Source organism: Sesamum indicum, linkage group LG5, assembly GCF_000512975.1.
Source record: "Sesamum indicum cultivar Zhongzhi No. 13 linkage group LG5, S_indicum_v1.0, whole genome shotgun sequence".
NCBI classification, from domain to species: Eukaryota; Viridiplantae; Streptophyta; class Magnoliopsida; order Lamiales; family Pedaliaceae; genus Sesamum; species Sesamum indicum.
The window spans coordinates 16,501,019-16,516,515 of NC_026149.1; the positions used below are offsets into that span (position 1 = coordinate 16,501,019).

Sequence of the window (15,497 nt, forward strand, 5' to 3'; positions counted from 1 at the left end):
TAATCTTTCCTTGTAATTTAGGATTTTTAAGTAGTTCATTTATTTGTAATGAATTTATTTCTTCCTTAATAAAGCATATTTGGTTGGTTTTAGATATTATTAAATATTTTATTTCATTTATAACCCTGTCTATTGGTTGGGTTATGAATTCAGATTTTATTATTTCATTATCAAAGGTTCCTATTATACCTTTTTCATTAATATTTTTTATCGGAAAAATCTTTTTAAGGGAAGGTGTTCCAAGAATAATTTCATTTGTTAACAGGAAGCTTGTCGGAGTACATTTTTTATTATTACATATGTAAGCTTTTGGAATTTTAAAGCTTATTTTTAGTTTTTGGCCGTTGGCAAAGGATAAAGAGTGAGTCGTTTTTTCAAAATACCTAGTTGGTATAAGACCTTCTTTAATATAATTAATATCTGCTCCACTATCAATAAGAGCAGTAAATATTTTCCTAAACTTGTTATTTATTAAAAGATTAATTTTAACATTCCATTTTTTATTAGTGACTATCTCTAAAGTGGATAGAAAATCTTCTTCGTATTTTTCTTCTCCTATTTCATTATTCTTGCTAATTTCAAGCATTTCAACTCTATTAGTAAGAGACTGATTGTATTTTTTAATATTTTTTTATCTCTTTTTTTAATTTTTCTACTTCTATTTTTAGATCTTTTAGGGTAGAGGGATTATCTAAAATAGTATGCTTTTCATTAAGCAATTTCTTGACTTCAGTTATTTTATATGGTTCAAAGGGTTTATTAACAATTCTATCGTAAACCGAGTTAGACTTAGATGTGGAGGCTTTATTATTATTGTCAATCTTACTCAGAATGATATCCCTTACTTCAGGATTTTTTATTTCTTTAAGTAATTTGATAATATAATTATCAGAGAGAACATTTATCTTTCCCATTTCTTTAAATTTTGCCATTAATTCATACTTGATGTGAATTTTCCTCCTGCCTAGATGAACAAAAAGGTTCTTTTTCTTCAAATTCAGAAGTGATTGATGAATATTCAAAATTCTCTTCAATATTTTTAAGTTCACTTTGTTCTTCAGATTCTTTTGATTCAGAGGATTCATCTTTCTTAGAAAATATTACGTTGAGTATTTCTTGTTTTTCTTCTTCTTGTAAATTAAGATTATTTATTCTCTTTTTCAATCTTTTAGCTTTTTTGTTTCTGCATCTATTTGCAACATGATTTGTTTCTCTACAAATATAGCATCTTCTTATTTTCTTTGTGGTACTATTTTTAGCCTTACATTCATTTTTTCTTGCTAAGTCTTTTTCTCTATTTATTTCTTTTCTAAATTTTCTCTTTTTATACCTCTTTTCCTTATATCCCGAAGTTCTATTCCTAGAGATTTTTTATTTATCGGATGGTTTATTTTCATCCCAAACTAGGCACAAAACTGTCCTAATTGGTTTTTGTCTGTTGAATTTTGTCCGTTTAGTCTAATTTCATTGCATAAATTCAATCCTTCTTGGATGCAGGTTCCAATTAGCTTCCCATAAGTATATTGATTGTAATTAATGTGCAAGTCTCCTTTTCTCATGACAGTTCTAACCCTTTCTGCAAAAAGATGAGGGACTCCATGAATTTAGACTTCCAATGAGAATCATTTGACTCTGGGAGTTCTATAACTCTACTAAGGAATACATCTTTATACCATCTAAATGAAGTTAATGTCTTACATTTTAGATTCTGTAGTAGTGTTTGATATTTTCACTATTATCTGACCATCTACCTGTAAAATGTTCAACAATTTTTATAGCTAATGTATAAACTGCTTTCTCTTCTGAGATATTATTTTCAATTTTTATTGTATTTAATATTTCATCTTTATCAGCTTGGCTGAGATAATTATCCAATCATCCCTTTAATTGGCCAGTGAATCCTGCTATGATCATTTTAGCAATAGCCTTATCGGAATTATTATTTTCTTTACAAATAGTACTATACATCATCATTCTATGTATAATATTATAAATTTATCTTTTTGTAAATCCATCAATATTCCATTCATAAATTAATTTTTCATTATAACTATTTTGGTCAATTATCTCTTGTTCTTCATAAAGAACATCTTGGGGTGTTGGTCTAGGATAACAAATTTTTTTTTTTTTGCATTGGCTTCCTAGCGAGTTTTTCTAATTTTTAATTTCCTCAATGAAATTCATCTTTATAATCTTGAGGATCTCCGTCATTATTTAGAGTATTTAATTTTAGAGTTTTAAATTTTTGGTCCAATAACTTTTCTAGGTCTCCTATAGATTTTAAATTAAAACCTATAATATTTGAGGGTGGTTGAATTGAGGGTCTCACAATAATTTCTCCTCTCGTTTCTTCAATCGATGCCCTATTTGAGTTGATTTCTCTTTGCCAATTGAGGGTCTCTTATCAATCTTATTATTTTATTCCATGAGTTGTTCTCCAATAATATTTAAGTATAAATTGCCATGATTTTGCTTTTTCAATAACTCATTTATTTATGTTATTGTAACTATTAAAGTATCATCTTCAATTAATTTAGAAAATGCTTTTAAATTAATTTTTATTTCATTTGAGTTCATTTTGAAAGGCTGTTGAGGGGGAAAGACGTTATTTAGGATTTTTCTATTCTCTAAAAAATATTTTCTCTTTAATACATTTAAATATTATTTTAAATATTTGGTTATAAAACAAGGAACAATGGTAACTTTCTTACTCCATATGGATAATTCCTTATAGAATTCATTCAAAATTTTATTTTGTTTCTCAGGTGGGAAATTTTAAAAAAATCATTTTCTAAACGATTCTCATCTTTTTTTCAAAAAATTCTCCCTTAATTTCTTTTCTAGCCAGGGATCCAGGACTAAAATCAATTATGTTTGTATAATTTTTAAATGAAATTTCTGTTTCATAGGCAATTATGTCAGGTGTATTCGTTTATAAACAAAAATTTGTTTATGAAGTTAATTCTTTATTTAGTTTAGGATCCTTATAGATACCTTTAACAATATTATTTGGTTGTATTTTTATTTCGTCGACCTTATCATAATTTGAGTTATTTAAATATATTTCTTCTCTGATTTGGGATGTGGATGCTCTGGATGGGGTTATTACCTCTATTGGTGATATATAAGACATATTAGAATATCTTGAAGAGCTGCTTCTTAAATATTTTGACTGATTAACAAAATCTATTATGACATTTTCTTCTGGATTTTGTAGAATATTTGTATACATACTCTCAGTATTACTTCCAATGGGGACCTCCTTTTCAATTATCCAATGTTCTGGAAACACTACTTCGCTCCATTTATTTGTCTCCTAGTATTAGTTCTTCAATTCTGTAAATTTGTTTAAAAAAATACTGTTTGTTCAAGAATTTTATTATCTTGTGTCTTACAATTAAGATTAAGTATCTGGAGAAGTTTATAGTATATTCCATAATATATACATGTTAATTCTGACCCAGGTACATAATTATATCCATGGGGTTTTACATTCAATGTTAATGCATCGAATATATTCAAATCAAACATTGATAATTGTAGATTTGGGTAAACATTAAAAAATACTGGCCCATGAGCCAGACTAGATTGTATTATTTCTATTATAGATTTCTTCCAATCTAAATTCCTGGCATCTCTTAGGGCAGCTAGAAAGCTTTCTGGTAAACCTTCTAGTGTTAGAGGCTTAAAGACTATTTGAACAAGACCAATATGTAGAAATTTATATTCTTCATGGTAATGCCTTATATCCATGGCATCCAAAAGTTTTATTACTTTTTCTTCATTATCAAAAGCAATAGATTCTTCAGTAGTTTTTACCACCTGTTTAGTTTTCCAAAAATCAAATCTTTCAAAATTGTAAATTAATCTAGGATTTTCTTTAGGAATTATCCATTTATTTAGTTGATCTAAATTTTTTGGGAGTTCATACTTCTCTTTCTTAGCATTCTTTACTTGACTACTATTATTATTAAATAAATACTGCATATTAAGCAGAGAAATAAAGTACTGTTGAATTATTCAATACAACTTCAACAACATGACTCTGATACCATATAGCCATGACCGAAGGTCATGGAGGATCAAAAAACTCAAAAAAAAAAATTAAAAATTCGACCATACGACAGTATGAAGAACCGACCATGTAGACAGAACGCATAAAAATAAATAAAATAAATCCGACCATGTAGGCGGTAGAGAAAACCGACCATGCAGTTGGAATTCAACAAAAGAATATTTTTTATTATGACAAATATAAAGAGAATCGAATAATATAAGAAAAGACTAAATTGGGAACCTTTTACATCAATTTAAACTAATAGGTATGAATTTTGGTCAGAAGATACCACACTAAAGCCCAAAAACAACGCCAAAGAACAGCAAAATCGGACAGTGATGGTAAGACCGACCTTGTTCATACCCATAATTCAAATCGACGATCGAGAATGTCTTATCTTTATGTTCTTTCAATTTCTCGTTATCTTCATCAGTAATGGAAAATACTATATATATATATATATAGGCATGCTATGTCCGTTATAATTGAAATATTCAGCAACAGCAATTTAGCCTTGCATTAGGCTGAACATAACAGAAGCAAGAATGAAGGTAACAAATGCAGAAAGATAAATAAGAGAACTCACAGGTAGCCTCTATCCCTTTTATGCCAAATCAAACTTTTTATATAACTAAAGAAAGAGAAAGAAATTACAAGGCCCTCAGCAGTAAATTATTTATTGAGTCCAATATATTACAATAAATTATATTTATTTATAAAATATATTAATTTAACGTAAAATCACCTGAAAAGTATATAAATCTTAAAAATTAGAATTTTGAAATTTAAACACAATACAAATTTATATACTAAAATTCACTTTTCAAATTAAAATTTTATATGAAATATAAAAGTCACTTATAAAAATTATATATTATTAACTCAATTAAATTATTATTAATTTAAATACATTTTATTTATTTATAAATAATACTAATTAGATATCAAAATATCAAAAAAAAATTAATATCAATTATTGTAAATTATATTATTTATTATAAATAATATTTTAAATTAAATATTAAATTTATTTAATATTTAAAATTTGAAAAAATTTAAATTATTTTTACTTTACTTTTAAATTTTGTTTTTACCTTCTTCTCCGTCGCCGACAACGGCTGCTGGCAACGGAGGTCGTCCTTTTTCTTTGGGCAATAGAGGTTGCCCTTCTCTTTGAATGGCAGTCAAAGTTATGGGGTGACATGGCCTCGGATTTGGCGAGGGCGAGGGCGGGGTTGCCCTTTGCAGAAGGGGGCGACCAGGGAAGGGGTGCGCAAGGTTGCCCCCTTTGGCGGGAAACCTCGCCGTCGCCCAGTATATGCGTCAATGGTTTCGCCTCCCACGTAGGCGGTAACCATCACCGTCTACAGTTATATATATAAATATATTTTAAATTATTTAAAATCTGAACCGTTCATATTTTTAAATTGAAGGTCAACGATTGTTATAAGAATGGTATAACGGACAATTCAACAAAAAGTTAACATCGTTAGGGCTTACTTAACGGAAGGGGAGAGTATGCAATAAAAAATTCAGAGAGTTTATTGCCTATTTTTTTAATACAAGGAGTTTTTAACTAAATTTTAAAAATATAAGAGGGTTTTATACCATTTATCCTATATTTTCTAATATTTTATCCACAAATAGGGACAATTATGTAATATTGGCGGGGCTTAACGTGGGCAACTTGGGGTGGAAAATTTGAATCCCAATTTCAATTCTTGGGCCAACTTGCAATATTATATATATTTTTTTAAAAAATAAAAGTAATAAATTATTTTTATTATTAATATCAAATATTTTTAATATAAAATAATATCTTACATGTTATTAGGAATCAAATTCATGATTTTAGAGTAATGAAATCTCAACTTCAACATTTAAATTAGGCCTTATTAACTGCAATGCCAGATATTACAAGCTGGATTATATCATCAGCAATAATGAATTGATCGCGATACTTCTGATAAAAAAAACAGAGTGAACACTCGATTGTCAAGGATTGAGTCGCCAATCCTGCCAAGTAAATGAAGCTGGTGAATTATTATTATTATCATCATCATAATGACTATCATGTCATGTGAAATATGATTAATTACACATGGAGCCCGTATGAAATAGTATTATTACATTTCACTCCTTCCATCTTAAAAAACTACACCTAAACCTCCCACAGAAATACTCTATTTGTAAATTCAAACGAGAGCAACGATTCCTATATTTATACATATACACATATATATAATGTTTATAAATATGCATTAATGTTTATGTAAATATATAAGGGATAATTATACTATTCTCTTTTGAAATTTTGTGTTACCACATGTAGACCTTCCATGATTTGAAAAATTAGATCTAACATCTCTAAATTTTATATTTTGTTTAACAAATAAATCCTTTTGTAAGTCAAAATATAATGAATTAATGATATTTGATGTGTATAAAAATAAATTGACCTAAATAGGCCCAATCGATCCAAAAAGAGAAAGAAACAAGAGGTCCATATCATCTTAGAAGGCCGAAGTCATGAGAGGCCCACATCATGAGAGGCCTAAGAACACTTGATAGTCGGCCTTGACAGGTGCACCCCAAAAAACAAACAGGCGGGCAACCTTGGCTGGTACCCCCTAGAAAATAGACAGGCGGGCAACCTTGACGGGTGCCCCCAAAAAATAAATTGGCAAAGGAAGGAGGTTGAAGACATCACCCTCTCATTCAGCCCAAGAGGGACGACCAGTACATCAAGCTCAGCCTAAGAGGGAAGCCTAGTTCGGCCCAAGAAGGAGGTGTGCCGAACCTTAACCCTGCCTTCCAAGCCCAGCCTTAGTAGAAGAAAGGCGCCCTCAAGAAGTTGAACTCCTTGCAGAATAAGAGTCCTCACATAGTGAGAGTCCTCCTCCAACCAAAGACGTACTGCTCAAGTCAAAGAGGAGATAGGATCGTGCCTTATTCTCGAATTTCCGCCCTTTTTTCTTGGACATGTAGCTCACTATAGAGTTCCTGCGAGAGGGGCTCCTTTTCTATAAATACAGGCAACATCCCACAACAGACAGACCGTTCAAGAAGTTGGAAACTCTCTTCCTATTTCGCCGCAACTCTCAACTCGTGCTTTTGACATATTTTATTCACGAAATTCTTATTTTTATTTTAATTTCTCATTTCAAGCCCCTCAACAGGGACACATTGTGTCCACCAACGGGATATTTTTGACTCTCTGGCAGGCATACTTTTAGCTCTCCAACAGATACACCTTCCACCTTCCAACAGGAACACCTCAGTCCTCCAACAGGGACCCCTTCAGCCCCACGACAAGGACACCTTCAGTCCACTAATAGAGACACCTTCAATTCCTCTACGGAGACTTTCTCCAGAATCTAGAAAATCACTCCCTATTCTTACTTTAGCATTCGAATTGCACACTTAGCATGATTCTCTCACGAAATTGCTAACTCTATTTCTCATTACATCTTATTTCTTACAATTATTTTTCTCCTAAATTCGATACTAACTAGGGAGTCGGAGTGCTAACGCCATTTTGCAAGTCCCTCCTTCAAAATTGACATTCGCTTCGACCCAAGCTTTGAGCATAATTCATATCAATTGGACCTATACATTTTTTGAACGCATCAATATTAATAAAAAAAAATTGATTAAAAAGATCATATTTATTTTTTATTAATTTATTATAAGTCAAATAAATATTTTATGACCAAACTACCCTTATACATCTTCATACGCTAATACACATGGTATATTTTCACTGTTATAAGGGTAGTTTAGTCACAAAAAAATATTTATTTGATCTGTAATACGTCAATAATAAGTCAATTGATGATAAATATCGATTTTTATTTAATTTTTTTATTAATATCAATAAATTCAATGAATTTTGACTGAAAAAATAACCTACTAAATACATGAAAGTGAGTACAAAAATTTCTAATCATCCAAATAAAAAAAATTTTGTTTGAAAGAAGTGAACTAATTTTTTTTTTATTTAATCATTTTTTTTTAAAGACACACCTAAAACTCTTACATAGTGTTTGGATTTGTAATTTAGATGTTTTGTTTTGGTGTTTTGGAGATAGAGAGAGAAAAATAGAGATAAATAAATATGTGTTTGAGATAGATGGTATGTATGGATTTGTATTTTGATGTAATATAAAATAGTTTAAAATAAGTGTTGTATGTTTGATGTTGGGATATATAGGACAAAAATTATCAAATCATGTCTTTTTTTATATATATTTGTTAATATAACTGTGTATGTATATAGTATTTTGTTTGTTAGTGAAATATAGTATATATATTTATATTGAGTAATTTTCTTTGTTAAGGTTTTTTTTTACATTTTAAATAATAATTATAAATTTAATAAATAATTAAATGCACTGTAGTATTGTCTCCAAAATGATTTTATTACACTTTATATTTGGACTGAGAAAATATAATATATAAAATTCGAATAATAAATATTTTTAATTAAGTATGTATTATTGGAATATTGTACTCAATTTTCAAATTTCTCAAATATTTCACAGAAGTATTAAAAATTTTGAGTACAAAATATTTAAATAGTGTAAGTTGAAAAAAATTGTAATTAATATATAGTAAATTGAAGTATAGTAATGTGTTGAAAATACATATTTTAGACTTTATATTCGAATTGATTAATTATAATTGATAATTGAAGTAATGAAAAATATGAATTTTGTTTATAGTACTGGTGTATTATTCTCAGTACACAAGACTATGTAATTTATTGAGGTAGAATTTTTTTTAATATTTTTACTCAGTAGCATTGATAGTAAATATATTAAATATCTTTTTGTAAGTTAAAAATTATTTCTTATATATAATTATTGCTTAGATTTAACATATAGTATATATATTAAATAATATATAATACATATTATATAGATAATTTAGAAAAATTCACTATATCTCATTTACTTTGGTGTGGAGCTTATTAATTTTTATTAAATAATAATTAAAAATTGAGAGAGGAGATATACAATTTTACATATTTGTGTTTTTAAAAAAATAGCTTCTGCAGACAGATTTTACAGATTTGTACAATTGGGCTATAGGTCTATAAATTTGTATTTTTCTACCCAATCAAGGTGTAAAAGTCAAAACCGAACATTGACATTATTTTGGCTCATATAAAAAATGGGCTAAAATGTAAATCCAAACACAGTAATTTTTTTAAAAAATAGATGCTAAACGTGTTCGAAACATCACCAGGGTATTCAAATCATATTTTGTAGACGCATATTTAAATTATATATATATATTCGTATCCGACAACGAAAGACTGGTAGGTCGGGGGGAGTAAAAGAATGTATGGTAGAGACCAAGACTCTTCTTCCCAGCAAAAGATTGGAGGGAGAAAGAGTTGACCGTGCATTTGCTGCTTGTGATTGCTATCGGCGACTTGGTTTCCAGGCACCTCAAGAATGGGTGACTCCTCTTTTGTGTCAGGCTTCAAAACTGGGTTTGGATCAGCTTTCCTGCAATTTGCATTAGAGAGATTGGCGAGTTTTGGATCCGTTGCCTGGAGAGAAATAGGCGTAATATGGGGCGTTGAGGATGAGCTACGCAAGCTGCAGAGAACATATTTGAAAATACAAGAACTCTTGGAGCATATGGAGGGCAGTTCTTTAAGGCTGTTCAATGGGAGTAAGGCGTGGCAGATTTGGTTCGAAGATATGAGGAAGCTAGCTTATGATGCTGATGCTCTTTTGGACCATGTCTCCCTACATCTCTCCAGCTATTGCTCGGTTAATGCCCGTCAAGAAAATCAGATTTTCTCCATGGTTCTTTCTTCCTTTAATGAACTGAAACTTCCAAATAAGATATGCAAAATGCAGGAGAAGCTTGAGGAACTTGCAAAAGAAATGGAAGGTCTAGTTATGATTGAAAAATTGAAACTTGATCCTTATAAATTTGCTCCTCCAAGATTCAATAGTTTGTGTTCGACAGTGTTATTTGTAGATGATAAAACTGTGGTTGGGAGGGAGCGTGATAGAGAGCACATTGTTGACTGGCTTAGTGAGAAATGTGAGGGGGGTGATTTCTCTTTAATGCCTATAGTGGGGATGGGTGGAATTGGCAAGACGACTCTTGCCCGACTCGTTTATGATGATGAAAGGGTTCGCGGTGTTTTTGGGAGGCGAATATGGATTTCTATATCTATGGACTTTGATATGGTTAGAATTGCCAAGTCCGTAGTTGAATCTGCTACTCTTTGTGCTTGCAATCTGTCGGATTTGATCTCCCTTCAAGCCATGCTTCGTGATGTATTGTCCTCAAGAAAGTTTTTGGTGGTTTTAGATGATTACTGGAGTGAGAGCCATGCTGATTGGGATGTTCTCTCTTCACTTTTTAGAGTTGGCTCTAAAGGGAGCAAGATTATCGTGACTACGAGAAGTACTAAAGTTTCATCGATAGTGAGTTGTTCTAAAGCATACAAATTGGAGAATTTGTCTGATGATGATTGCTGGAAGTTGATTGAACAAAGAACGCTTGCTAGTATGCAGACGAATCAGAATTTGGAACCGATCAGCAGACAAATTGCAAAGAAATGTAAAGGCTTGCCTCTGGTTGCCGTGACACTTGGATGTGTTTTGCGTTGTAAGTCCACTGAGGAGGAATGGCATTCCATATTGGAGAGTGAGTTGTGGGACATGCCGCAAACCGAAAATGTGTTCCCAGTTTTGATGCTGAGCTATGTACACCTTCCTGCACATTTGCGACAATGTTTCGCTTACTGTTCCATATTCCCTCAAAATCATGAGTTTGAGGTGGAGGAGCTTGTACTCTTATGGATGGCAGAGGGATTCATTCAACCGGTAGGTGCAAGGAGATTGGAAGATTTGGGTGCCGACTACTTTCATGATCTATACTCGAGATCCTTCTTTCAACAGTATAAGAATCCTTCCAACAAGACAATATACAAAATGCACGGCCTTATTCATGACATGGCTCGAGTTGTCTCCAAAGATATATGCTTCCGCACAGAGTACAACTTGTCAAATTGTTATCCCTTATTTGGTAATGCTTGTCATTTGTCTTTGCTTCATGACAGCAGTCAGCAGATAGAGTTAAAGGCCTCTCTAAAGAATGAGAGGCTAAGGACTTTCTTACTGATGAGTAATAATGTTTCTAGCAGAGGAGAACTCCATCCTGAACTTTTTCAACATTTGCAATCTCTAAGGGTGTTAGGTTTGAGTAATATTGGTATTGCTGAACTTCCAAATTCTGTTGATAAACTGGAATACCTCCGATACCTTAACCTCTCTGGAAATCCCATTTCTCATCTGCCTGAATCCATGTGTCGGCTTGCAGCCTTACAGACGTTAAAGCTTACGAATTGCTCTCAACTTCGTGATTTGCCAACGGATATGAAGAACCTGGCCAACTTACGGCATCTCCATTTTGATGTACAAGGCCAGCTTCAGTCCATGCCACTGCAAGTCGGAAGTTTAACTAATCTCCAAACTCTTTCTGCATATATTGTAGGTAGAAAAGAGGGAAACGGCATTGGGGAACTCAAGACTATGAATGGCCTCAGGGGATCACTTTGCATAAAGAATATTGAGCACGTCTTAGATTTAAAGGATGCCGTGGAAGCCAAGTTAGGCATGAAGACATGTTTGGATAGACTTGAACTTCAATGGAGAAAATTGAGGAGCGGACTAGATCCACAACTTCTGGACCGTAGAAAGAACGAACAAGCTGAAGTCTTAGCAAATCTTCAACCTCATGAAAATGTAAAAGAGCTGGTCATTCAAAACTATTGTGGCGTTATTTATCCGGATTGGTTGAGCCAACCGTGGCGTAAATTTACAAGTATCCACTTGCAAGGGCTGAAATATTGCGACAACCTTCCATCTCTCGGGCAACTTCCCTTCCTCAAATACTTTGCAATCTCAGACTTGCCGTCTTTGAAGTATGTTGATCATAACTTTTATGGTACATGCAATGCTGCAACGTTCCCTTCGCTAGAGTCGTTTCAAATTCATGATATGTCAGCCTTATTGCATTGGAGAAATGTGAGCAACGATGCCATGCCTTGCCTAAACACTTTTACAATTCATGGTTGTCCTAATCTGATAAGTTTGCCACATAAACTCCTATCCCTTTTGCCATATTCAAGCATCAGTGACTGTGGAAGCCTTCAGGCCGTACCATGATACAGTGTTTTCTTACAGCAGAACCGCTTTTACGGTAACTTGTAGTCGTTAATACCTTTCCGTTTCTCCCTCTACGGTTTTGTGGTCTCTCTCTCTCTCTCTCTCTCTCTCTCTCTCTCACTCTCTCTCCTCCTCCACCTAGAACCAATAATGACTCAATCACAAGAAGAGTTGTTGGCCGCTCATCTCGAGCAACAGAAGATTGATGTAATCTCTCTCTCTCTCTCTCTCGCTCGCTCACACACACACAGAAACTATTGTTGATGCAAGGTTGAATGTTGTTCTGGAGTTCTGCATAATTTACTCGGGTTTTTTGGTTCAAATTTTTATTTTTCTGTTCTTATGAGAAGCTGGATATATAAGGAAGATCGTATAGATGAGCTTCGTTGGAAGTTTCTGTGGGTTTTTGAGTTTCTTATCTTTCTCATTTGGGATTTCTGTGTGTTTCATCGTTTCAGATAGAAAAGCTAGATGTGAGTTTGGTAAAAGGTAGGAAAGGAAAAAATAAATTAGTTTAGTTCAACTTTTTCATTGAATATAGAGGAAATGGCCTAGTATTGTTTTTTAATGTTGGGTTTGGGCTGGTAAATGATCAATAGAGGGGCTGTATTATTGTCAATTAAACACTGTTTCAGGTTTAAAATAGGGAAAGCAAATAAATTTGGAGTTCTACCCATTGAAACTTGTAGAGCATGTATTGACTTTTAGAATTTGTGTGTTCAATATTTTCAAGGAACAAGCAGCTCAGTCATGATTCATGAATGTATTAGCACTTCCATTGTTATAGTACTTTCTACCCCTTTTGGGGTGAGGTAGTGATAGAAAGGAGGAGGAAGAGTAACACAATGGCTATGATTGTCCACATGTGCATAATAACTACTCATTGCCCCCGTGCAAGAGAAAAATACTGCTTCATGCTATTTAAAAAAGGAAAAAACAATGTTTGATATTTTATTAGTTTATTGATTCAGTTATTGCTTGCAGCACGAGGAGCCTTTGGTTGAGGATGAAGATGATGATGATGATGATGAAGGAGATGAAGATGAAGCTGAAGGTGTCCATACCACCCCCTTGGCTCTAACCCTATTGCACATGCTGTCAATATTGCCTTATGAGTTTGTCCGTTTTTCCTTCTTTTGTGCTAGAGTTTGCCCTACTGTAGAATATATGGTTCTGGAGATTAATCGGCGAATTTGGGGCATCTCCTTTTGCTGTTTTTTGTGTTTTGGAAAAAAGCGAGGTTCTTAGGAGATGTCTTGGTATGGGAACATCTGGATGATCGTTTTGGCTGTCTATGATATGTCACATTTACTTGCAAACTGGATTTGTGAGTTATTTTGTCTCACAGTATTAAGGATAGGAATGCATTTTGATGTTTATGTTTAAGGCAATTTGTATGACAACAACATATAATGAACTGTTTCAAAACTCAACATTCTCAGTTGGTGCAACTTTACCTATAACATGAGAATCCAAATGAGACATTAGGTTCATAGTACATGTGCATGTGCTGAAGCATTTCTGTTGGAAATGTAAACCATAAAGCTGTTAATTCGGAAGGGTTGAAAGAGATGCTGGAGTGATGCTAGACTGCCTTCATAAATGCCTGTACTTTTCCTCCCAAATAGAGTAAAGCTAAATTTTATGATGAATAACTTATAGACAGGAGCAAATAGAATAAATTCTTGCTAAACTGATTTGCCCTTCTTGTGTAGTACATTATGATTCTTTTTTAGTGCAATGATTCAGTAAATTGGTGTTGGTATAATTACGGACATCTTCTTGTTGTTTGAAAAATTACAAATACTTCCTGATGTTTGATGATATTATGTAATCATTGGATGAAGGTATGAAATTATCAACTATGTCCTTACTGTAAATTAAAAGCTTATGAAAAAATCGAATGGTATGGATTAAAAAATTTTAAAAATTATAAAAGATTTATCCACTTAATCATAAAAAAATTAAAAAAATAAATAAAATTATAATTTTTAATGTATAAGGATATTTTGGTCAGTTCACCATAAGGACAATTCTTTTGGGCTACTTTCAAGGCCTCGAATTGTTCGATATTATTCGGCTATAATTGCCGGGTGTTCATTGACCAACCTAGACTATGTTTTAAGCCAGCCCAGATTGAATATTGGGCTTATTGATGGGCTTACTACCTGAAGACCTTGGGCCTAATAGATTGGACCTTTTCGGGGCTTAGATTTGTAATTAATTTTGAGACCCCAATTATTTACATAATTTACATTTGGGAATTGGATTAATTGTTCGACGGTAAATCAGGAGGGTATTGACAATTTTTTAAGTAACGAGGGGATATTCGTATTTATGTCAAACCTCCAAAGAGGTAATTGTAATTTACCCTGAAAATTATTGAGAATCTATTTGGATTTTGTTTGAGAATTAAAAACTGTTGTTAGGTTCCTATCAAGTCCGATTAATTCCTATTGAATTAATTATTGTTGCACTGATGAAGGGCTTAGATTATGTTGTGTGTTGCGTTGTTTTCTTGAATTTGGACTTCTTTTTCAGTGTTTTGTTGGTTGCAGCCATTTCGCTAATGACCGCAACATTATATCTTTGAAGGGTAAATTACAATCTACTTACCCGTGCTATGGAAAATAAGCAAACAACTCCTTTATAAAAACTAAAATAGTAATTTATCCTCCTGTGTTTTTTAAAATGTAACAATCTACCCCCTATATTTTAAAAAATAAAGCAATTTACCTCCCTAATTGCTTTATTTTTTAAAGCACATGGAGTAAATTACTATTTATTTTTTATAAGGGAGGAATTTGCTCATTTTTAATATCACACGAGGATAAATTGCTATTCATCCTATCTTTGAACCTGGAATCCTTTCTATATTTTGTACATTATTTCATTGCACCTTGACATCTTTATGGAATTTGTTCGTTGGAGCCATTTAATCATTTATCTAATCATTTCATACATTTTGAAAGGTTTAATCCTAAAATTTTGCCCTTTGCTTAGGAAAATCGTTAAGCTATTCCTAGCTAGCTGGAGGACCAAAAATATAAAATTATTCAATTCTATAATGAATTTTCTTCCAAATTAAGTTTGATCAATCAATCAATTACAGAATAATTGTGATAGAATTGGTGAATTTTTTTTTTTCTAAATTATACACTTAATATATAATTAATTTAAAGTTGATTTGATGAAAAATGGGAAGAATTGCAATTTACCCTCTGTAACAGAGAAGTAAA

At 32.2% G+C, this 15,497-nt stretch overlaps 2 protein-coding genes across 2 annotated transcripts in view; one reads left to right on the forward strand and one right to left on the reverse strand.

The window, feature by feature from the left end:
• LOC105162709 (putative disease resistance RPP13-like protein 1) overlaps positions 1 to 15,497 on the reverse strand; it is a 28,741-nt gene that overhangs the window by 9,699 nt on the left and 3,545 nt on the right. The window lies entirely within an intron of this gene.
• Positions 9,401 to 13,733, forward strand: LOC105162796 (putative disease resistance RPP13-like protein 1). The gene is made up of 3 exons (XM_020693944.1): positions 9,401 to 12,292; positions 12,401 to 12,465; positions 13,243 to 13,733. Exon 1 carries the CDS (start codon positions 9,520 to 9,522, stop codon positions 12,256 to 12,258), a length of 2,739 nt encoding a protein of 912 aa, XP_020549603.1. The 5' UTR covers positions 9,401 to 9,519; the 3' UTR covers positions 12,259 to 12,292; positions 12,401 to 12,465; positions 13,243 to 13,733.

Bases quoted from the DNA above. Each gene is read 5' to 3' on its own strand.
- LOC105162796 (XM_020693944.1), top strand. From the start codon at position 9,520: ATGGGTGACTCCTCTTTTGTGTCAGGCTTCAAAACTGGGTTTGGATCA.